The sequence below is a fragment of the Castanea sativa genome, chromosome 6, assembly GCF_040712315.1.
Source record: "Castanea sativa cultivar Marrone di Chiusa Pesio chromosome 6, ASM4071231v1".
Lineage (NCBI taxonomy): Eukaryota > Viridiplantae > Streptophyta > Magnoliopsida > Fagales > Fagaceae > Castanea > Castanea sativa.
The window spans coordinates 38,872,689-38,898,632 of NC_134018.1; the positions used below are offsets into that span (position 1 = coordinate 38,872,689).

A 25,944-nucleotide genomic window follows, 5' to 3' on the forward strand; every position below is an offset into this window, starting at 1 on the left:
CCTTGTTACCTATCAATTTTTTATCATATATAGTAAAGTAATTGAGGGGGAATACATTGGCATTGGTAATGACCTTGGCTACAATAGGTGTGCCTCTTGAAACATCAATTAATGTCCTTAACTCCACGAACACACCCTTGCTGAGTTGGTCTTGTAATGCTTATGCATTGGCTAGCTCCTGGCCTGCAAGAGCAATCGGAACCCGTTGTTGACAGGGTTAATGCCATGACTTCGTTAAAATTTAATATAGCATTATAAAGAGGAGTGTTGAGTTACACTGAGGGATTATCCTCGGTGAGCTGAGAAGCATGAGTATCAAGAACAATACGTTAGAAAACGTATTTCATTCACATTGGTGTTATTCCAAGTAAATGCCTATTGAGAAGTGCACCAATGAAAGAACGTTCTTTCATTCACATTGTGTATATATTAGTACATCTATGGATAGGAATTCTTCGTAACTAGACCAATGAATTTGCATGGTTTGGTGGTTTATTGTTCTCTTGACGGCTCGCATGGGAGCAATATATATATATATATATATATATATATATATATATATATATATATATATATATATATATATATATGTATGTATGTATGTATGTATGTATGTTAAGGACATATTTTATGTAATTGGCTAATTTTTTGATAAAATACACTTTATTTGTAATTGGATAGATCTAAGATGTGTTTAGTATTTCAAGAAATAAGAGTTCAAGTCAAGTATTAAAGCCATGAAGATTGGACTAAGAAACAAGTGAAGAAAAGCTATTTATTAAAGCTCAATAGAAACAGTATCTATCGAGATTTAAGAACGAAACTCGACAGAAACTCGATAAAAGCTAAATCTGTCGAGCTTTACGAAATTAGAATTTTCAAATCTGATTTTTGGCCCTAGCTGACATGTATGTGTAGAGTTTCTTTTCCCACAACCCTAGACATATATAAGACTTATTTTAAAGGTCGTTATACATAGAGAACACATGCAGAAAGTAACTTAGTGTCTTATTCTCTTTGCAAGAAATTACGGCGTCTTTTGCGCCTTAGAGTTTTGTAACCAAGTACTTCTTGATCTTCATTGTTGATGAAGTGAAGAACTTTGCAGCCAACAACTTTCTTCAAGTTGCTGGAGTTAGTCATGTATTGGGATCCATACAAAAGGGTGGCATTCATATATTGAAGAGTTCAGAAGTTCTGATGCGGTAGAAGGTTTCTGCTGTAAGTTCATCTACGGAGATTGTACAGTCTAGAAACAAATGTTTTGTACTAGATTTGAAACTTCTCATTACTATACTGAATTATATTTGGGAAGGTTTCTCCCAAGTTTTTTACTGTGAAACTAGATTCTTTTACTGTTTTCTTAGGTCATTATATCTTGTCTTTTTTATTTCTCCTCTATGTATTATATTGACATGATATTGATATTTGTTTGTTTTAACAAAGTTTATTCATAATAAATCTAATTAATAACTTGGGTTTAAAACTTGTTAATTCTATCAACCAAAGTTTATATTTCCCAATATATATATATATATATATATATATATATATATATATAAAGAGCTTTTAACTCTTGCACGGAAAAATCATTAGTAGGATTCTTTTCATAATTTATTGATCATTATAATTTGCCGCTAAAAGTAGATATAAAGCAAAAGATTCTGAAATCTTAGACCAAAAATTAACATTAGCTTTTTCTCATGAACCATTCATCATCGTCACAATACTTTCAAGGTAATCTTTACCGATGCGGTTCATATTTCATTTGGTTTCGTTAATGTTTTAATTATATAGAGAAAGTGGAGTGAACATAATGAGAAAGATAAAGTCTTGGTGATGGTGTAGATGGCCAGACTTTCTAAGTTTGAAATCAATCAACCCAAAATCATTTTGACTAATTCAAAAGTCACTAGAATACACCTTAAGATCGAGAGATTGCATTTGCAGGAACTGCAAGAAATATGTTCACTATACAAGACAGTGGGAGTACTTATACATTGTTACCTATCGTTTCTGGATCAAATATAGTGAAGTAATTCATGGGGAACACATTGGCATTGGTGAGGCTACAATATGTTTGCCTCCTCAACAGCAATCAATATCCTTAACTCCGCAAACAAACTCTTGTTCTTGGAATGGTTATGCATTGGCTCCCGGCCTGCATGACCATCTGGGACCAGGTGAAACATGATTATTGCCATGGTTTCATTCAATCTAGCTCATCCTTGATGAGCTATGAAGCACGGGTGCGTTTCGGGATTCAGGTGTGGGTGCGGGAGCAGGTGCGGGACTCGGCAATTTCTGAAAAAGTAGGGTGCGAGTGCGGCGATTAAAAAATTATTAAAAATATTTTTATTTATATTTTTAATATATTGCTAAACATACTTTTTTCACATTATATAAACATATACCAAATTTAAGAACAATAGTAAATAATAACTAGAATACAACTTCATTATATTGTTGAAGAGTGAAGGACTGAAGGTAGAGAGTGGGAGAGACTTGAGAGCACTAGCTTGAAGAGGCAGGGGCTGGGGCGGCTGTTTGAAAAAAAATGAAGAGAGGTTTATGGCTGCTGGGAGCTGGGACGACTGATCTGTGAGGGAGCTTACTGCTTAGGCATATAAGGGTTTCAAAATTTTTTTTACAAAACGCAACCGTTTGGCCTTTTTTTTTTTCTTTTTTTTTTTGGGCTAAGTAAAACGGTGCGTTTTGCACCTGTTTCTTTTTTTTTTTTTTTTTTGTTTTGAATTTCGGCCGGTATCGGTCGGTATCGGCGTTGCGCCCGATACGGACCGATTCAGGCCGAATCGGCGCGCGTCAGCCCGATTTCAAGCGCGTCGGCCCGAATCGGCGCGAATCGCGCAGAAAAAAATGATTTTTTATTGCCCGACGCGGCACGGACGCGCAGGCAGCGGCGTCGCCTGCGCGTCGCCGCGTCGGGCCGCGTCCGACCCGGGTGCGGCGGCCCAAACGGCGCACCCGTGCTTCATAGTTGATGAGCTGACCGAGAAGCATGGGTAAGCATACATGAGATGAGTGATTACACCATAACAATGGTATTCTTTCTCACACATTTGGTCTTCTTTTAGGATTAGATATTGCAACATTAGACCTACACCCATTAATTTTCCTGAACCCAAAAGAAATGTACGCATAGGGCTTTTTGGACTCATAAAAAAAAGGGTCAACTTGAACTCAACCTGTTGAAAAAGAACAATTGAGTTCGGTTGGCTTGTGACTTGTGAGTCACACTGATGGACCCTGTTTTTTTTAATAATTTTTTTATTTGACTCTATGGATTTGTAATTTTTTAAAAAAAATATTAGGAATTTAACTTTTAGGAAAGTCCATACACACGCACACAAAATTATAATTGATTTGGAAATCCTAGACTACATTGTGCAAAGTTGAATGTATTCTTATGGTGAAAATTGCATTACAATCTGTTTTTGAGCCATCTTCAATGGCATGTGATCTCGAGTATCCCTATAACTGTTGTTACATCAACTTTTAGCATTAGAGGTAAAGTTAGTATCAATCTTGTATACTACCAAAGATTGTTGAAGCTTTGATTTGCATTTGAAATTTGTTGTGCACTAGTGGAAAACACGAGACCACTTGTTGTGCAATATCAATCATGGCTTTGAACAATAGTAAAGGAAAATAAATCAAGAAGCACCACATAGAGAATATATGAATTTATGGGGTTCAACATACAATGTACGTACCTCCATGGAAAGAGAGATTGAATCCATTATACTCAATACGAATTATAACGTTCAACTTTTCTTACCGAGCTCTCATTATATGTATTCTATCAACCAAAAAACTATCAATGACTCTATTTCTACAGAGAACTATTACATTTTCCTCTAATGTTTTTACAGTCCAGATAATTTTGTTAAACTAAAAAACTAAAGTAACTTGTCATCACCTACGTACAAAATATATTAAAACCGAAATCAAGAGAAAGTTCAATTAATTTTGAAACCCTATAATACACCTTAGGTTACCCCAAAGTAGCATAACTAATTTTGCACAAAAAAAAAAGTTTATTCATAACAGTAATACAATTCTTAAACTTCTTAATGACAAGTGATATATCTAAAATGATATAAATTTGCCAAGTGACTGGAAATTTTTGTGAAAATCATTTTCCTAATACTAAAATACTTTTAAAAATAAAGGAATTTTCTTATCTAAAAAGAATTAAAAGAATTTCAGGTGTTGCCACAATTCCTTAAAAAATATTTATTTCCATGTTGAATAACATAATTAAATGTCCAAATGTTTGTCTCAATCATGTAAAAATATTCACTGCCCTACTACCAAAAGACCTCTTAAAAAAATTAATAGAAGTTAAGGTGGAGTCACAATTCTTTAAAATAAATATACGTTGAATAACCCAAAAAAAAAAATCCTAATGTTGCCGCAAATCTCAAAAGAAAAAATAATTCTCCTAATACTAAAAGATTTATTACAAAAATTACTTCTATAGATATTAAAAAAAAAAAAAAAAGCTTAAGTTTTGTAACAATTCTTTAAAATAAAAGGCAAATAAAAAAGTCTAGTTGCAAACTTAAGCCAATCCCGTGCCCATTGACGCTTATATACAAGGCAATCATGGATCCTCACACTGACTACCCAAGTCACCCTCTAGATAAGATAAAAATCATTGCAGAAATCGGATTAAGATTTAGTCAAAGGTTGAAATTTAAAATCAAAGATTGATATTTAAAATTTCAAAGTCACTTTTATTCTCACCCATGAATATATAAAAATATATTTAAACTTCAACTTTTTACTATTTTACTTTTATATTTTATTTTTTAACTGCTCTATTATTCCATCAGATCTCAATTCTTAGAAATTTGAAGCTTAGAAAAATATTTTTTTTTAAAATCTTTGTGATATTATAAGATTGGGTATTACCACATACAGCTTTAACAGATAAAAAATAAAGAAAATTTTCCAAAAAAATTCTAAGAACTTAAAAACAATTTTGTCTAAGAAAAACAGTGCAAATGATCTACTTTACACCCATTCCAATTACTCTCTAGCTATCTTCCCCATATTTTTTTTTGTTGAATCATAGCATTTATTATTGCTACACTCCTATTGAGCCACATTAGCAATCGCATCATCCACTTTGTTGGGAAATTTAGATCCCAGTTAATAGAATTGGCAAGTTTGAAAATAAAGTTGTTAATTAGATCTATTATGAATAATTATTGTTCAAACAAATAAACATCAATATTATGTCAATATCATGCACAACGGAATAATAAATAAGACAAGATATGATAATCCAGAAAAACCAATGAAATAAACTAGTTTCACAGTAAAAAAACTTGAGGGAGAAACCTTCCCAAAATATAAAAAAGAAATCCACTATAGTAAAGAGAAGTTTTAGATCTAGTACAAAATCTTTATCTCTAGACTCTACAAACCTAGTAGATGAACTTATAATAAAAACTTTCTACCGCTTCAAAACCTCTTAACTCTCCAATATATGAATGTTCCATCCATAATCACAATTGGAACCTCCAATTGATTTCAAGAACCCATTGAAGGTTTTCTTCACAGTAGCAAGTATGTGGTGATTGCTATGACTTTAGCTTCTTCACTAACAGAATATTTAGATTTGCTTTGAAACTCTTTGGTATGATGAAATAGAGAAAACTTGGTTACAAAACCCCTGCCTCATAAACGGAGTGCTTCTCTCTCTAAAAAGCCTTCTTTCTAATAGATGGCTTATAATGTACTTTAAATACCAGTTCAAATGGATTTCAATTCGATCGGGCTTCAAAAAAATAAGTTATGTGTTTTCTTCACATTGCTGATTTTTGCTGATCTGCGAAGCTCGATGTATTGAGAAGGTGTCGAGCTTGTGTCGAGGAGGCAGTAGGTTTCGAGCTTCTACTAAGAGTAATATGTCAAAAAAGTGTTGAAAGTGTGTTTTTCTTGAGCAAACTTTGTGTCTTCAACTTGGTCTTTAATTACAACTTTAAGACATATCAAAACTCAATAAAATACACATGATTTAGCATGATTTGACAATATTTACAACCCTTGATTTTTATTGAGTAATTCATGTTTATGTGTGTTTCATCACAGATTGCCAAAGGCGAAGATTGTCAGGTTCTAAATATTTAGGTTAAATGTTTAGATTCTAAATTTATGTATGTTGGAAAATCAAAACAAAAACATGTCTAGATTAGATGTTAGACATTGCTCAAGATTGTTCAAGTCAAGATTTAAGAATTGTCAAACGGCAGAAAGAAGAAGTAAGTTTTTGTGAAGTTCAACCAATTGAAAGAAAAGTTTGACCGATTGAAAGTTGGGCCAAAATGGGCTTTTGCCATTTCATTTTAAAAAATCTAGCAAAATGTCTCACGTCTGAAACTAATTAGGAAAATGTCCTTGTTTTAAAACTCGATTTTTGAAACATTGAGTTATAGCGAATGTGGACTTAGAATTTTTTTTTTATAGAATTCGAGTACCATGTGAAGTACTCGAGTTCCACTTGAATTTTTTCAAGGAACTCGAGTTCCATGAACTCGAGTACTTCACATGGTACTCGAGTGCACGGAACTCGAGTACTTTACATGGTACTTGAGTTTCATGAATTCGAGTACCAAAATATATATATATTTTTTTTAATTTTTCAATTTGCTATAACTTGATTGTCCAAAAATCGAGTTTTAAACTGAAACTTGATTTTTAGAAAATCGAGTTTCAAAACAAGAACATTTCCCTAATTAGTTTCAAATATGGGGCATTTTGTTGAAAAGTTTTGGCGAAATAGGCAAATGCCCATTTTCTTCTTGAAAGTTGTATTCTGCAGAATTTAAATCAGGCTTAAAGCCTGTGAAAATGTTTAGGGTTTCAGTCCAATACTACTAGTTATAAAAGGAGAACCCTAAATACATTTCAGATCTTTTTGGAAGTCTTGTGAGTTACTCCTATGAGATTTGTGAGGTTTCTAGAACCTTCTAACTCAACAAGCATTTACCAGAACGAGATCTACAATCAAGAACAGGTGGAAACAAGTTGCTGTATAAAGATCTACTACTGATGATGATCTAAGATCTTTGAGTGAGATCTCAAAGTCACAAATGTGGGTGTTTGTGTTCAGCATATTCAAATAGAAGAGTCTGTAGACTCGAAGCTATACATGGTTGTGTGAGTAAGTTCTACAAGGGTTAGTTTTAGATTTCAGAGAGAAAATCTATTGTAAACTTTCATTCTATCATAGTGAATTTGTTTACCTTGAGGAAAACTAGGTTAAATCATTCTCATATTTTTACCTTGAAACTGTTGGTTTCATTGGTTTTTCTAGATCATTGCTCGCCTTCTTTACTTTTCCGCACTAAGTAATATGATCGTATGTGTTTAATCTAGATCTCATAATAAACTTATGTATCAACTTGGTTAATTAATTAGGTTAAACAATTTGAGTATAAAAGGGTCTAAACAAACAATCACATTTGCTTCTTCTTGGTCATTATCACCCGTGTGTTTTGGAGCAAAGAAGCCAGAGTGGATCAAAATGCACATGAGGCAGTAGACATGGGGAGCTTTTGTAGGGTGGATTGGTAGTGCAGTGATGAGCTGAGAGAGTCATGGGTTTGCCATGGTTATGGATAATATCTGGTATACCTAGTTCAATTGCACATTTAAGGGACATAGAATTTTCAAAATTGAAAATGTGGTTCCATATGTGGGCTTGAGCATTAAGTAGCTCAGTAGCATTTTCTCCTGGAACCAATTTGAAACTAAGCTCTCTAATGCCACTCATTTTGATTTTTTGACAACGACTCTTTAGAGCATTGAGCTCTATGTATGATATCGAAGTTTGGGTGATTTGCTCATACCCTACGGACAGCCAATAATATTTCGACACGAGAAAATGTATAAGAAAACATCATTTCGTTATAATTGATACAGAAAAGACAAAGAATGAAAAAGGGTGATTTGCTCATATCCTATGGACAGCCAATAATATTTCGACAAAAGAAAATGTATAAGGAAACATCATTTCGTTATAATTGATACCAAAAAGACAAAGAATGAAAAGGATATGTATCCCCATCAGGAATTAATCATGAGTGATTTTAAAAATGAATGCAGCTCACGCTTTAGGAAATGTCGTTTTGATAGAAATGATCTCAAATTCCTATTTTGATTTTGTTTCATTATTGGGTTTCCTTCGTAGCGAAGTAAAGGATTTTTAGTTTTCATCACTTAAGAAATAAATGTGTATTCCTTAATTTTCCATCAAAGAAGATAATTGAAGCCTTATAAATAATCTCATCTTAAGGGGATGTTGTTCAAGAGTTTATATACATATGTTTAAATTTGCATTTAAATAATGTGTGACACTTGGATTGTAACATGCAACTATTATTAAAGGTGGTTTAATAATGTCATTTTTTTTTTATGTACTGTGGTAATGTGGTTTGAGATTTTTATGCAAACTATAAATCGATTAAATGCTAAAACAAAGGTAGAGGTAATAGATGCCACTAAAGTATCTTAATTTTTTTGAATGAATACTTTGTGTCATAGAATGTTATTTTTATATTACTCAATTTTCATTTTTTTCCCTCCTAAAAGTCTAGGAGGAACTTAGAAAATTTTATTTAGTCATTAAGTTGTTGTATTTTGGTGTCTTATGTCTCATAAAATTTTAAACACCATAGAAACATTAGAAGTGTGCTTTTGTTTCATCATATAAAAAAGACACAATATTTTTTTTTTGAAATATGTAATCTTTATTTAGTATTATAAATATTGATTTTCATTCATTTTCAACTAATTGTTGCATTGAACATAATAAGATATTTAACCATTGGGTTAGTGACTAGTGTTGAATAATGTTGAAAGTGGTTGTCCCTTTAACAAATTGTGAATTTGCTAGATGGCTAAGTCTGTTTCTTGATGACTTCTTTTTAATAATTCATATATAATTTAAGGTTCTTTTAAGTGACACATTACTTAGCAATTTTCTTTTCTTTTTTGATAAGATAGCAATATTCTTCATTTAACCTTTCACATTATCAAGCATTTGCTTTATGTCAAAATATTAATTAATTATCATATGCTAATGGTACATGAATTAATAATTTGACATAAATGCAAAGGTTTGATGATGTACAAAGGTAAGGTTAATGGGTAGCTTTTTATTAGAGTTGCATAACTTATTATTTTTATTTTTATTTCTTTAACATATTCAAAATTTTCACAATTGGATTATACATTATCATTGTTCTTAGTACGCATACCAAATTTTGTTTTGATCATATATTTTTATTATTTAATAAAATATTTTACAAATAAAATAGTTATTAATCTTTTATCATCTCAACATTTTGCAAATATAGAAAATATGAAGAGGTAATATAATATCTGACCAACTAGTTATATTTTTTTAAAAACTTATTTGAGTGACATATAAAATATTATTTCTAAGTATAATAGGTGACATGTAATATAATCATATTAATTTTCTAAATGTCATAACACATAATGAGTATTATACACCATAAATATTATTTCTTATTAAAGTTTAAAAACAAATTGATAGCGAACACGCACATTGTGCAGGATATCAACTAGTGGTAAATAATATTACACATACCTTCCGTACAGGATAAAACACTAATCAATTATTTTATTTGGAGTCAGCATATCGCTGATAACATACATAGGCACACTAGAAACCAAAGCATGCATGCAAATTTATCAAACTTGCAAGAGCTTATTAAGGATAAACTTCAATAAGAGCCCTTAAACCCAGAATAGGGGTTATCTTATAGTCACTAAAACCAGCATCCAGAAATAGCTTAGCCCATTCTTTCTCAGTTCTCTCTTTTCCTTTCACTAGTACCATCATCACCATGTCAAAGAAGAGTTGTGTCTCAGTTGACTTCTCATTTTCCTTTTGATTCTCCATCATCAAGTCTATGATAAATACTTTTCCTTTATTATTATTGATTGTGATTGCCTCCTTGCATCGCTTAAGTAGTTTCACGCATTCCTCTTCATTCCAATCATGCAATATCCACTATATTTTCATTTGCAAGAACAATTAAAAAACACTAAAACTATGAGAGGTTAACCCCTTAGAAAAAATTATATATATTTTTTATATATATATTCTTTTTTTATTATTTTCTTTAGTCCATGTAATTAAAATAATCCATTTTTGGTGAAATGAAACATATGTAATATGGGGCAAAATGAAATGCATTAAATGAAACATACCCAATGACATGAAACAAATGTAATATTTTGATATTTCTAAACAAACGTAATATATCCAAATTTCTATTGCCATGTTTTCTGAACAATCATGTTCTTTATATTCTTGATATATGTGCCATATTTTGTATCAATTGAATGTTATTTACTTTTTATTCATAAACTCATGTTTTACTCAACATTTTAAATTAAAAAAAATTGAAATTGAAATATTTTATAGATGAGATAATTATTAGTATTTAATAGTATACATTTATATTTTGAAAACACACGGTGCATTATGAGAAAATTTATTTCAATGGTAGATTTATCATGAAACACATCTAATAGAAAGTTATTGATCGTTGATATAAGTTACACATTGTAACTTGTACCAAACTATATTTATATATGATCAAGTTACAAGTGGTGTATCTCTTTATAGTATTACACTACGTAATAATTTTTATTAAATTAATATTTTGAAACTCTCACTATTACATTAATTATATGTACTTTTTTTTTTCTTTTCTTATTGCACACCAAACAAATAAAAAAAAAAATTGTGTTAATCAAATGTCATTTACTATGTAATCAATAAACTCATGTTTTGTGTATAATTTTAAAGTTTAAAACATTTGGTATTAAGTGTTTCATAGATGTTCATTATTAATTTATAATTATTATGATATTTTGCAAGTATGAAAGAATATAAAAAGACTATATAATTGTAGAGGCTAGACTACACCCGCTTAAGACTGGGGCAAGAACTTGTAAGTTTTGGATTGGAAGTTGACCAAACGCAATCGAAGCCACAAGGGAGGACTCAAATCTAGTTAGACGCCTTTAACTACTACAAACCATAATAGATAGCTGTTCAAAACCAGTGACACCATTCCCTCCTAGCTATTGGATCGCAGTGACATTCATCCCATCCTCTAAAAAACCTAGGATCTTGGGAAAGTTTTGGACGAAGAAGGAGGCATGATCTTCAACTATATAATGGGGTCTCTCACCCCAACAATGGTATGAAAAAGACTTTTGAGAAGTTTATAGTCCATTCTTATTAATCTTAGATCAGAAAAATAATTTAAATATTAGAGTTGTTTCGACCAACCATTTCGAGGAGGCCATTTCACTAAGAAGGTTTAGCATCATAAAGGTGCGACAAGCTATTAATCGAATTGTTGATCATCCTCTCTCTGTGTGGTTTTACCCTATAAAAGATTTACTCTTATTGTCTCACATAGTAATTTAGTGGTGGATTTGTAAAAAAAAAAACAAAAAGAAAAAACATTTATATATAAAGAAAAAACATATTTATTAGAAAGTTATTAAGGCATGTAATATTTACAACTCATATGAGTTGTAAATATTACATGCATGTATTACATCGAACATGCTTCTTGTCTCAGTATAATAGTATATCTATTGTCAAAATAAAAGTGTGGTGGGGCCCAGTATAATATGGTTTTCTGTAATAGGAGATACATGCAGTGGATTTATCACTAACACTACTCATTTTAGCACGTACATATCACAACAAAGTAGGTAAGTTATTTTGAAAAAAATTGATTTTTGCCTAGATTTATCGATCATTAAAACTGCCTCTCTTGATGCTTTCAAAAAACCCCCTCTTGTCTTTTCTCTTAAGGTACTGAATAATACGCAAAAAAAAAAAAAAAAAAAAAAAAGGTGAGACAAGATTTTTATTCTAATATAAGCAAATATGAGAATAGTCATGCAATTAATTTATATATATACAACCATTCAAGTACGGGTGTAAACAGCACAAAAATATATTTTACCTTCATAAAAACAGCATCTGCAGTAGGAATTGCCTCAAACATGTCCCCTCCAACATACTTCAAGTTCTTACTCCCCTGAAAGCCAGCAACTACGTGTGGGAGATCAAGTACAGTGCACTCTACATTCGGGAATGTATCGGCAATGGCCTTGGCCACTGTTCCTGTGCCTCCTCCAATGTCAACAAATGACTCCAGTCCGTCAAACACCCCCTTACACTTGTTAAGTACCACGTTCGTGACTAAGCGTGCATCACTAGCCATAGCCTCACCGAAAAAATTAGCAAATTTTAGATCATGCCCCCCATAATCCCAAATTGTCTTCCCATGCGCCGTAACAAATGGCGTAAGATCCTCATTTTGGAACCAAGTGGTCAAATAATTCCATGGCGTTGTCAACATTGGATCAACCATGGCTAGTAAAAAAGGTGTCATACTCAAGGGACTGTCCTTAAGGAGGAGCCTAGAAGGTTTAGTCAGTACATATGCTTCTTCTTGGTCATTTTCACTAGTGTTTTTTGGAGCAAAGAAGCCAGAGTGGATCAAAATGCGCATGAGGCGGTAGACATGGGGAGATTTTTTAGGGTGGATTGGTAGTGCAGTGATGAGCTCAGAGAGAGTCATGGGTTCGCCATGGTTGTGGATGATATCTGGTATACCTAGTTCAATTGCACATTTAAGGGACATAGAGTTTACGAAGTTGAAAATGTGATTCCATATGTGGGCTTGAGCATCAAGTAACTCAGTAGCATTTTCACCTGGAACCAATTTACAACTAAGCTGTTTAGTGCCACTCATTTTGTTTTTTTACATACCAACTCTTTAGAACATTGAGCTTATATATATAATATAGAGAATTGAGTGATTTGCTCATATCCTACCGACAGCCAACAGTATTTGGACAACAGAAAAAGGTGTAAAAAAACATCTTTTCTTTATAAATTGAGACAGAAAAGACAAAGAATGAAAAAGATATGTATCCCCATCAGGAATTCAATTAATCAAGAGGGATTGTGAGAGTGAACTGTTTAGGAAAATGGGGCCGTAGGACCCCTATGCTATTTTGTTTCTTTCTGGCATGTGGTGGTTTGTAATTCTGTGGTGCATTATATTCATTTAAAAAAAAAAATAGTAATTCTGTGGCGCATGATTCTTGCATGACTGATTTTGTTTAATGAGAGATAAAGTTACATTTAGCAAAAGATATAAAAATAATAATTAAATAATTTCATCTTTGCACTATATGTCATATGATTCATATTGATGAAAGAATTATAGGTAATGTCGTCTTGTTAGAAATGTTCTCAAATTCTTATTAGGACATTAATGGGTTTTCTTTCTAGGAAAGTAAAGAATTTCTAATTTTCATCATTTAAGAATGAATTTAGTATTTTTTTTTAACCATCAGGAAAGATAATTGAAACCTTATAAGTAGATATTATGTAAACGGTTTGATGACTTTTGCATAAGAGTCCCCCCATATAAGGAGATGAGAAAACTCCTAAAAGAACACAAGCGAGTGAGTTTTTTCGAAGAATAATCTAGTAGATTTTTTTTTTTTTTTTTTTTAAAGTTGAAGGATAACCATGATTATGTGTTTAAGAGTTTGTTTGTTTGTTTTATGCGCTTAAGGTTTATGAGATTATTTATGTTTGTAAGTAGGTGAGGTTTGGTTAGATGTGGTTGTAATATGTCTATATTGTTGATAGAAGATTTTGTCAAGAATTTCTCGTAGATGTAGGTTTGGAATCACAACATGTTTTTTTGCCCCCACAGCACCTATTAAATGCTTATTTAAATTTTGTCAATTAGATTTGCTAGATCTGCTTTCCTCATCTTAATAATTGAAGCCAGATGGATTATGGAATTCACGTGATAATTAATGAGAAAATACTATTCTACTCAACATAAAAAAGAACTCATTTTATATTAGATTAGATATTAATCTTTTGATACTAGAGCAGTGTATGGTTTCCCTTCAATTATCGGGAACTCTACCACTGCCCTCGATATCATCTAGGTAATCATTGTCTCATAAAACTCTAATCTATTTCAGATTGGCGGTTCACAACTTCACATAGTTAAAATTTATGCCATGTCTTGTACAATTAGAATGGGAAAAAATTTTCCATTAAAATTTATAAAGATCCTCATGCTTCAAAAATAAATATGGATTGGTATAAGGCTCTAGAAGACTAGAATACCCACAAATCACCTATAACCTTTGGAAAGAAGTGAAGAAAAGGCTAGGAACTAGAAAAGTTCTATCAAAATCCACCTTCTAAGTTTCTTTTTTAAATCTTTCTTTTAAAGTGTAGTTTTTCACTTTATTTTTGTTCTATCAATATTCTTTTGATATTTGTGTATGATAATTCAAAAAAAGGTTAAATTTGTTGCACACAACAAATTGTTTTATACTTTTTTATACACCCCAAAATCATCTTCCCTTCTTCACTTAGAAGTTGTTTTTGGACGTGCTTATAAAATTTTGTGAGACATTTTATTTTGTGTAATAAACACTACTGATTAAAAAAATATTTAAATGTCTCCGGCCTATTCTTGGTATCAAGTATCCATCTATTTCTTTTTAATTATCGAACTTAACTAAATGCTCTATCTTAACTGTTCTTTCTTCTAAGTTTAAAATCAATAATCAACCCCTGAATTATTTTGACTCATTTTAAAGTCACCGGTATACACCTTAAGGGAGATTGCATCTACAGGAACTGCATCTGCATGAAATATGTCCGCTATATAAGAGAGTGTGGGAGCACTTATACCTTGTTACCTATCATTTTAGGATCAAATATAGTGAAGTAATGAGAGGGAGCACATTGGCATTGGTAATAACCTTGGCTACAATACGTGTGCCTCTTGAAACATCAATTAATGTCCTTAACTCCACAATCACACCCTTGCTGGGTTGCTCGTGAAATGTTTATGCGTTGGCTCCTGGCCTACATGGAAACTGGGATCAGGTGCTGACAGGATTAATGTCATGGCTTCGTTAAAGTTCAATATAGCATTACAAAGGGGAGTGTTGTGTTATACTGAGGGATTATCCTCGGTGAGCTGAGCAGCATGGGCAAGCATTGCAGACATGTAATGGGTGATCAAACCATAACGTATCATATCTATATAATATATAAAAGCCAAAATTGAGAGAAAGTTGAATTTTAAAACCATATATATATATAAAATAATACCTTAGGTTATTCCAAGTGGTATAACTAACTTTGCAAAAAAGTTAATCACTACAAGAAAACTGGTCTATTGCGGCGGGTGCGAAAACTGCCGCTATAGGTCACCTATTGCGGCGCTTTTTCAGCCTGCCGCTGTACATGAGATCTATTGCGGCGGGTCAATGGCCCGCCGCAATAGACCTAGTATATTGCGGCGTACTATTGCGGCGGGCCAGTGACCCGCCGTAATAGACCCGCTTTAGTGGCATTCGGCTTAGATATAGCGGCGGGTCAATAACCCGCCGCAATAGACCCTGAAATTGCAGCGCGCCTATTGCGGCGGGTGCAAAAACTGCCGCTATATGTCGCCTATTGTGGCGCATTTTTGGCCCGCCGTAGTAGATGAGATCTATTGCGGCGTTTTTTGTGACCGCCGCTATAGGTAAGGTTTTTCTATAAAATCAAGTTTTTGTAGTTTACAATAACGCATAAAAGATAAGTTTAAAGATCAAATGGTAAATTACATCCGATTGGCATGAAAATTGGCATGCATGTTAAGAACATATAGGAAATGTGATCCAACGGTTAGATTTTCAAAATATGAATTCAACAATAAGTTATTAGTTGATGTAACAGTTTTTAGAGTTACATCAAGTGTAACTTGAATCCAACCCTATATTTCTTAATTCGATGTGAATTTTGACAAATCTACTGTTAGATTACATTATCTTCATATATTTTTCATTCTTACAAAATTTCAAGGTGATCAAAGATTAATAGCCATGTCATCAATCAATTTTTTGAATTCAAGTTTTTGTAATTGAAAATAACGCATAAAGGATGAGTTTAAAAATCGAATGGTAAATTACATCCGATTGGCATAAAAATTGGCATGCATGTTAAGAACATATAGAAAATGTGATCCAACGGTTGGATTTTCAAAATATGAATTCAACAATAAGTTATTGGTTGGTGTAACATTTTTTAGAGTTACATCAAGCGTAATTTGAACCCAACCCTATATTTTGTAATTCGATGTGAATTTTGACAAATCTACCGTTAGATTATATTATTTTCATATAGTTTTCATTCTTAAAAAATTTCAAGGTGATCAAAGATTAATAGTCTTGTCATCAATCAATTGTTTAAATTCAAGTTTTTGTAATTGAAAATAACGCATAAAGGATGAGTTTAAAGATCGAATGGTAAATTATATCCGATTGGTATAAAAATTGGCATGCCTGTTAATACCATATAGAAAATGTGATCCAACGGTTGGATTTTTAAAATATGAATCCAACAATAAGTTATTAGTTGGTGTAACATTTTTTAGAGTTACATTAAGTGTAACTTGAACCCAACCCTATATTTCTTAATGCGATGTGAATTTTGACAAATCTACCGTTAGATTACATTATCTTCATATATTTTTCATGCTTACAAAATTTCAAGGTAATCAAATATTAATAGCCATGTCATCAATCAATTGTTTAAATTCAAGTTTTTGTAGTTTACAATAACGCATAAAAGATGAGTTTAGAGATCAAATGGTAAATTACATCCGATTGGCATGAAAATTGGCATGCATGTTAAGAACATATAGACAATGTGATCCAACGGTTGAATTTTCAAAATATGAATTCAACAATAAGTTATTGGTCGGTGTAACATTTTTTAGAGTTACATAAAGTGTAACTTGAACCCAACCCTATATTTCTTAATTCGATGTAAATTTTGACAAATCTACCGTTAGATTACATTATCTTCATATATTTTTCATGCTTACAAAATTTCAAGGTGATCAAAGATTAATAGCCATGTCATCAATCAATTTTTTGAATTCAAGTTTTTGTAATTGAAAATAACGCATAAAAGATGAGTTTAGAGATCAAATGGTAAATTACATCCGATTGGCATGAAAATTGGCATGCATGTTAAGAATATATAGAAAATGTGATCCAACGGTTGGCTTTTCAAAATATGAATTCAACAATAAGTTATTGGTTGGTGTAACATTCTTTAGAGTTACATCAAGTGTAACTTAAACCCAACTCTATATTTCTTAATTCGATGTGAATTTTCACAAATCTACCGTTAGATTAAATTATCTTCATATATTTTTCATGCTTACAAAATTTCAAGGTGATCAAAGATTAATAGCCAAGTCATCAATCAATTGTTTAAATTCAAGTTTTTGTAGTTTACAATAATGCATAAAAGATGAGTTTAAAGATCAAATGGTAAATTACATCCGATTGGCATGAAAATTAGCATGCATATTAATAACATATAGAAAATGTGATCCAACGGTTGGATTTTCAAAATATGAATTCAACAATAAGTTATTGGTTGGTGTAACATTTTTTAAAGTTACATCAAGTGTAACTTGAACCCAACCCTATATTTCTTAATTCGATGTGAATTTTAACAAATCTGCCGTTAGATTACATTATCTTTGTATATTTTTTATGCTTACAAAATTTTAAGGTGATCAAAGATTAATAGCCATGTCATCAATCAATTGTTTAAATTAAAGTTTTTGTAATTTACAATAACGCATAAAAGATGAGTTTAAAGATCAAATGGTAAATTACGTCCGATTGGCATGAAAATTGGCATGCATGTTAATAACATATAGAAAATTTGATCAACGGTTGGATTTTCAAAATATGAATTCAACAATAAGTTATTTCTTGGTGTAACATTTTTTAGAGTTACATCAAGTGTAATTTGAACCCAACCCTATATTTCTTTCGATGTGAATTTTGACAAATCTACCGTTAGATTACATTATCTTTATATTTTTTTCATGCTTAAAAAATTTCAAGGTGATCAAAGATTAATAGCCATGTCATCAATCAATTTTTTAAATTCAAGTTTTTATAATTTAAAATAACATATAAAGATTAATAGTGAGTCATTTTTTTATATATAAAAAAAAATCTAATGTGAGGTTTAATTATAAAAAATTATAATTATTTTTTTAATCATAATTCTAAAGTAAGTCAAAAATATCAGTTTTATATTATATATAGATAATAATAATAAACAACTAAAATGTATGTAACCTTAGTGGTTAACCCGCGTGCCTTGCATATTTTTCAAGGTCTTGTCCAAGGTTCTAACCTCCATGACAGACCCCTTTTTTTTTCCTTTTCATTTTTAAAATTACTATATCCAAAACTACGTTGTTTTGGTTCTATTTAAAACTAAACATAAAAAAACCCTACACATCTCTTTCTCATTCAGCCGCCCTCCTCATTCCCCTCCCTCCCTCCCTCCCTCCCTCCGAACCGCCGTCTCCGCCGCCTAAAACTTGAGTAGATCGACTGCTCAAAAGCCAGCAATGGACGCCGATTTTGTCAAGAGAAACAACGATCTTCAAGGCAAGCGCCTCAATCTCATCGATGTCTCCTCAGAGGACGATTCCCACATATTCAGTTCCTCCTTCTCTAAATCACTCCACCATTCTTTTTCAGGTTCTAAATCCACAAGTTTCTTTTTCATTTTCGAATTAGTGTGTTGTATGTGTGAGTGAATCTGATTGATCTTGTTTGTTTATAAAGAGAGCGTGATTTAGGTTTTTGAAAAACTTACTGCTTCATACTAAACCTATGTAAAGAGAAAACAGTTTTGATCTTTGCTTTTTTCACTGAAATTGAGTTTTTGAATAGCTTTGAATCGAGCTCGCCAAAAAGGAAGCTTTTTTCATTTGGTGGCTGAAGTCCCTAAAATTGTGCAATTTCTTCTTGATCGTACTCTACTTAGTTGTTTTGAAATGAAATGAAAGTGTTTCCTTGGAGATTCTAGGGCTGCCTTTCCAGTTTTGCTTTTTTCGGATTCAATTTTTGGGTCGATAATTTTCCTTCATATCGTCTAATTTGTTTAGCTTATTGTTTATTTGCATTGGTTCTTAGAAAATAAGTTGAACAAAAGTACAGTTATCCATAGAAAGAGTAAAGCAAATATTTAATTGGATCTAAATCTATTTTGATTTAATATAATGTTCAGAAAATGAGGAACATGGAAGTGTTGAGTTGTTGGAGTCCACAGGATGCGAACACGTTAGAGGACACATTTGGCAGTTTTGATCATATGGAACAGGTGCCTCAACCATCTGAATCAAAGGAACCCGAAATGACAACAAAAAATCACAAATATAACTTGCGCAAGAGTTCAGCGTGGGATAGTGCTTTCTTCACAAGTGCAGGTATGCTTTCTGCATATTCTCGAAAAATATAGAAGCTTATTGTTTGAAGTTCAATTGTGAGGAGCATGACTTTGTTGGTATATATATGACAGGTGTTTTGAAAACAAGGAAATATTCAAGAGGCTGAAGCTTCATTACAGGAAGGCTTATCACTCAATTTCGAGGTTCTTTTTTTATTATTTTTTTTCCATTTTCATCTTCAAATGTAGTTCGTTTTTTAGATCCCATTTTGATTTCTTCATTCATAAAAATGCTTTTCAAACCTTTGTAGGACCATGAATACACTTTTAAAGAAATGGGGTTCATTGTGTCTGTTCGAATTTTGATATAGATAATAGAGGGCATGTAAGGGTCAATGAGAACTCTGGCTCAAATGTAATGTATTTGAGATGCCTCCATGGTTTAATTTACAGGAAGCAAGATCCCTTCTTGGAAAGTTGGAGTATCAAAGAGGTAATGTAGAAGGAGCTCTTCGTGTGTTTGAGGGCATTGATATGCAAGCTGCTATACAGAGATTGCAACCTTCACTTGCTGAAAAACCGTCTTCCAGGAGGGGTCGCTTTCGCACTGAATCACTGCACGCAGTCTCACAGCATGCTACAAGCCTGGTTCTTGAAGCCATATACTTAAAAGCCAAGTCTCTTCAAAAGCTGGGGAGAGTAAGTGGTAAGTTTAACTTTCGCTCTCTTTTCTTTTTTTTAGCAGCTTTGTTGGTTTTATGAGTTGTTTTGATCTGGGGTCATGTAAAGTTTTAATTTTTTTCATTGCTATGGTTGTGATTTGTGGTAAGAACAAAGAAATGGTTGATGGGTATTTATTTTTTGGGTTGTTTTATGGTTTGGGGTTGTGTTTTTTTTTTTTTTTTTTTTTAGGTTTGGGCATGCTTTTTCTGACATAGAATTGAAATCAGCTTGTGGGTGTATTATGTTTTGTGGGGCTTATGGTAATATGAGACTTGGTTATGTTTTGCTTAGGTATTTGGGATTGATTTCTGTATATTGATGTTTAAATCAGTTTATGGGGGTTACGTTTTTCTTGACTAGTTCAGGACTTGGATTAGTTGTTGTTTTTTTTTTTTTTTTTATTGTGGTTGTTGCTGTTGTTAGATTAAGAGGAGAGGGATCTTGTTGTACTGAGATCTCTTTTATTTTTTTTTCTTGTTAGATCATGGTCCCTTTGCAGCAGGGGCAGAACTGTGTGTATAGCAGGGGGGGGGCAAGGCCCCTACAACAATTTTACAAAATAGTTTATTGTAGGTTAAAAACTAAAAATGTGACTCAATACCTTTTTTTTTTATGAGCTGGTTCCCCTTCAAGGAAATTGATTGCCCCCCCACAGCATAGCCCCACCTGTCCATGTCCCTTACAAGCCTCAAAATTGCTTTCCCAAACATGTAGCCACTACACTAGCCTAGCAAATCAACACTAGCCTAGTTTCTTTTTCATTCAACTCCATAAATTAATTTCGATTTCCTAGTACTTTTCTTATCTTTTTTATTTATATTTCATTTCTAGTTCTATTTATTTTGTCTTGTAGCTTATGATTTTAGTTTTTTTTTTCTTTTTAATTTATAAAGCCAATTGATCATCAGTTGATGAATACATTTTCTTGTTATATAGGTATGTTTAGTCATTAGATTATTTAAAGAGGAGTAAATTTGATGCCAAATGTTTTACTATTGTAGTATAATGCTACATTGCCACTTTAAGGTCAAGATGCTAAGCCATTTTTTGAATATTTTTTATACATGTGTATTGCAAACTAAAAAAAAATTGTATACTCAAAAGGATTTAGAAAGATATAATGCTCTTGTAGTGCTTTGAGTTTTTACTTGAATGTTGATTCAAAATAATAGTTTAGTCTTGATCCCCCAAGCAAAAGTTCCTAGTTTCGCCCTTGCCTTTGCTCTCTTTTCATCTAGGAGACAAAAAATGGATTTGGTGTTTGAGTTGTTTGTCCTTCCTTCATGAGATATTTGACTCATTAGTGCACTCTCAGACTCAGTGGATGGGGTATTTACTTTGGGTTAATAGTTTATTTCTCATTAATACTCCACGGATTGACTTAGTGAATTTGATACCAATAGTTTTTTTTTAATTTTTTTTTATAGTATGACACCCCCCTAACGTAAGGTCAATGTCTCTCACCATAAAGAACTACTTTATTACTTGTATTAATTTTTCAGTATTTCAGCTAGACCCTTTTTTTGTTTTGTTTTTGTTTTTTTTTTTCTATTTACTGATTCTATATTCTCTCCTTCCCCATATTTGTATGGGTTCAATTATTTAAGCTTGTGTGTGTGTGTTTTTTTTAATAATGAATTTCACCATTCAATGCTCAAGCTGAACTATTACTTGGTGACAATTCTCTTATGGTTTTACTTATTATACTTGTTTATTTAAACACAGTAATGTTTGATAATTTGCAGGCATCTTGCTTGCAAACATGTTGAACAGATTGAGGAACTTCCTCCTAATATGGTTGTACAGGTATTGAATTTTTTTTTAATAAAAAAATTCTTGCCCTAAGATAATTGCTTTTAGGTTCTCTTTACTAGTTGTCTCTTCTTATGATTTAAGCACATACTAGTGCTTGTACTTTCTCTTTTTGATTTTTTTTTACTAAAAAATCTGCATTTTTAAGTCCTTGGTTTACCTTGAAATTGTTATATATGCATTCTGAATTGGTATTTAATTTGTGTTTGTGCTCTTTCTTTGGCTAGGTTGGATTACACAAAATTTATTCAGTTACAGACGTAGAATATATGTTAGATAATTTTAAGTCAATGGAGACAAAGATATAGTTCACAATCCTATGCCTTGTTCATGTACAGTGCGTAAATCAATTTCATTTTATAAATTTTGTGACTTTGAATGTGTCTTTCATGCTTGTAAAGAATGTGTCTCCTTAAAATTATATCTCAATGTTTGTGTGTTTTTTTCTTGAAGAATTCATTATGTTCTAATACAATTATTTGAGATTTGGCTGTTTTAAGATTGACTGTGTTATTTGAGATTTTTAAACACATTGTGGGATTAAGGTTTTATGTATAGGATGATAGTGTGCAGCTTTTATGTTTATAAGGGAAAGAAATGAGTGTTGTGTTTCTACATGAATACAGGATGCTAGATCATGCAACTTATATATATGTATGTAAGCATTTGTGTACCAAAAAAATTAAATTAAAAATAAAGGAAATTATAGTTAATAAATTATTTTGTTAATCTTATTTCAAGTCTGGTAATGTCATTGATTGGATCTTTGCTCACAATGCTTGTAGTAAGTTTTTTTTCTGCAAACTCATGTGTCTGCTTCTAGTGGTAGTTATGTTGCATTTGGTTCAAGGATATATAATTCTGAAGCTTGTCTATTTTATTATATTAACACTTATTTTTATGACAGACATTGATACTTCCTTGTGCTTCTATGTCAATATAATGTTTGTTTGGAGGCATTTGTGGTATTGTTTTAGTAGAACTAAAATTATTACCAGTTGTTCGTAAAATTATTACAGGTTGTTTGTAATTGGATTGGTTTTTTTATTTTATTTTTTATTTTTTTTTAATTTTAAATTTAACCTATAGTGGCGGGTAAAAAGCCCCGCTAAAGGTCTAAAATTATGCTATAATTGAAGCCCTATAGCAGCGGGCTATCCTGCCGCTAAAGATTGTCACCTATAGCGGCACGCATATCCCGCCGCTAAAAGGTCAATAGACCCAAATGTAACCACATATGGCAGTGGTTTTCTGCTCGCCGCAATAGACCAAAATCGCCGCTAAAAGGCGTATCTACAGCGGCGGGTTTTTGTACCGCCGCAATAGAGATACTGCATCGCGACAAGGCTGGCGGGTAGAACCGCCGCAATAGGTGAAATGTACCTATAGCGGCGGTTTTTGGGGCTTTAGCGACGGTTTTGGCCCGCCGCAGTAGTCCAGTTTTTTTGTAGTGAATCCTACATTTAAACATTAGGAGTTTAAAAAAAAATTAATCAATTTTTCTTTAAAAGTAATACAATTCAAGGACTTCTTATTGACAAGTGATTTATCTATGTTGGGTTAAAATAGATCAACCCAACTTAATTAATTCATTTACCCAAGTTGGTTAATTAGGTCAAATTACATGCAAATCGTAGAGGTACCAACAAATCATCAAATAAACTAAATGTTAGGACATATGTGGAATTTGTTAAAGACATATGTTATGTAAATTAGCTAATCATTTGACTAAACGCACTTTACTTGTAATTGGGTAAATCTAGGATGATTTAAAACTTTAAGAAACATGTTGTTCAAGTCAAGTGTTAAAAGCACGCAAATCTGTCCAAGAAATAAGTGAAGAAGTAATGTTCATTAAAGCTCGACAGATCATATCTATCGAGGTTTAATCTTGATGATCGACAGCAGCTCGATAGAAGTAGTATCTGTCGAGAACTACGGAATCAAAATTTCCAGATTTGATTACACGCATATCCAAGTATATTTGTGCAGGATTTCTTATCTCACAACCCTAGACATATATATAAAGATTATTTTAAGAGCCGTTTCAGTGTTGCAAAAGGTTTTGTGTTGACACTTCATTTTGCAACCCGTATTTAACCTCACTTGGAGGGTAAAAGGGTAATTTTGCCTTAGAAATATGTATCTTGATTCTAGTCATTAGATCTTTAATCTCATTTCACCAAAATGATCTTGATGTAGTAACAATTAAATCGACCAGTTATAAGCCCTAATCGGACCACCAGATTGAAAGTTATCATCAAATCAAGTTTTAATGACTGAGATGCACTATCACAAATTGAGTCTGAACATATGTGATTATGAACAATTGATTTCAATTGGTTATATGTATAATCAATTTGAGATCAATGATGTGTCATAATTTGATTGGTTAGGACTACATTTTATGGTAGGGTTGCACACACCTAATTAACTAGATAATTAAACATTAATTATTCAATGAGTAATTTGTACAATTATATTCTTAATTAGAGTAAATTTGGAATCAATTAAGTCTGAAATGAGAGTGATTGGAGCCATTTAATGTTAATTGGGAGTTAATTTGGGACCTATTAAAGTTAATTGTGCTGAAACCATTTTTTAACTAATGACCTCTGCTCACCATTTCATTGATATCTCTCAGAATATTTTGAATCTGTGAACGAGGTTAATTTTCCCAGAAACTAGACATCTAGGGCTTCAATTTGAGTACAAGAATGAGACAATTCCGATCAGAATTGAGTCAGATATGATTTTTTGAAGTTGGCTCTACAGGCTGTTGCAGCAGCTACGAGAAAACCGAATTTTGGCTTGCTCCTCACTCCCACCAATTTCTACATTTAATGCTTCGAATTTTCCCCAAGGCTAAAATGAGTTCTAGGTTCATGATTCTTTGTCAACCCTCATTAATGGTCTTTCATTCATATTTCTTCCACCACTATTATATAAACACCCCCCTCTCCTTCATTCCAAGAAACACAAAAAAACCCTCTCTTCCCCTCTCTTGAGTTCTAGGAAGTTGAGTAATCTTGTCATATCTTGGTCTTCTTGAGACTTAAGGTATTGAGTGAGACTCAATTTTCCTCTCCTAACTCTTCTTTTCCTCCACCCTTAAGACCTCCCTCAAGAGTCTCCTCATCCAATATATAGATATTGCATGAAGGTATAATCCATTTCCCTAACTTTTTTTTTGTATTGCCATGATGAGAATTTAGGATTAAAGCATGATAGTAATTAAATAAATTCTCTTGAATATGTTTGAATGTTCTTAAATGTTTTTATACATTCTTCACATGTTCTTGGTTGGTCATCACATGTTCATGCATAAACACTAGTTTTGATCTTAAATACACATCAAAAATATGAAAAACATGTTTATTTCATAATTTTTTTAAATTCTTGAATCTAGGATATCACCATCCACACACATGCACTAGACTTTATTTTTCAATCCAAACGAAATGCTTAATAAATTGAATTAGGGTTTATCACATGCACAAATTTTAAATTCAACATGCAAATTGATTGATAACATATTGGATGATGTGATATGAATGTTGGCCACCATAGTCTAGAAGACCGGTTTCACCGGGTAAGGTGGGTGTCTAACACCTTCCCACCTTGTAACATAGTCTCCGAACTTAGATCAAGGGTTAGTAAATCAAATGCTTATCCATGTAATTTTCAATTTTTAGATTGTAACTAGGAAACAAAACCATGTACTTTATCTTAGATTGTATCTAGGACCAAAGTCATATAATTTTCCTATGATCAATGTAAATTCAATTGAAAATTAATAAAATGTAGGAATTTTTCAATTTTGGTTTTCTTATTTTTCCAATAATTAAATAAGTGGCAACTCCCTTGTAAAACCCTTAATTTAAAGGGAAAAATATAACTAGTCGAATCTCCATTTTGAGAGGCAATAACACGACTCCACCCATTCACGTGGGTTTGGTCCGACACTCCATAAAAAATGGGGTCGGAGGCACAGTCTCTCA

At 32.2% G+C, this 25,944-nt stretch overlaps 2 protein-coding genes across 2 annotated transcripts; one reads left to right on the forward strand and one right to left on the reverse strand.

Annotated features, from left to right (window-relative positions):
• Positions 1–9,542: 9,542 nt before the first annotated feature.
• Positions 9,543–12,880, reverse strand: LOC142640992 (trans-resveratrol di-O-methyltransferase-like). Its single transcript, XM_075815335.1, has 2 exons — positions 12,060–12,880; positions 9,543–10,075 (listed from the first exon to the last, which is right to left on the reverse strand). The coding sequence occupies exons 1-2, from the start codon at positions 12,852–12,854 to the stop codon at positions 9,773–9,775; spliced, it is 1,098 nt and encodes a 365-aa protein (XP_075671450.1). The 5' UTR covers positions 12,855–12,880; the 3' UTR covers positions 9,543–9,772.
• A 5,640-nt stretch (positions 12,881–18,520) lies between these two features.
• LOC142641504 (uncharacterized) lies at positions 18,521–20,109 on the forward strand. The gene is made up of 4 exons (XM_075815938.1): positions 18,521–18,717; positions 19,250–19,448; positions 19,541–19,612; positions 19,862–20,109. The coding sequence occupies exons 1-3, from the start codon at positions 18,646–18,648 to the stop codon at positions 19,573–19,575; spliced, it is 306 nt and encodes a 101-aa protein (XP_075672053.1). The 5' UTR covers positions 18,521–18,645; the 3' UTR covers positions 19,576–19,612; positions 19,862–20,109.
• Positions 20,110–25,944: the final 5,835 nt, after the last annotated feature.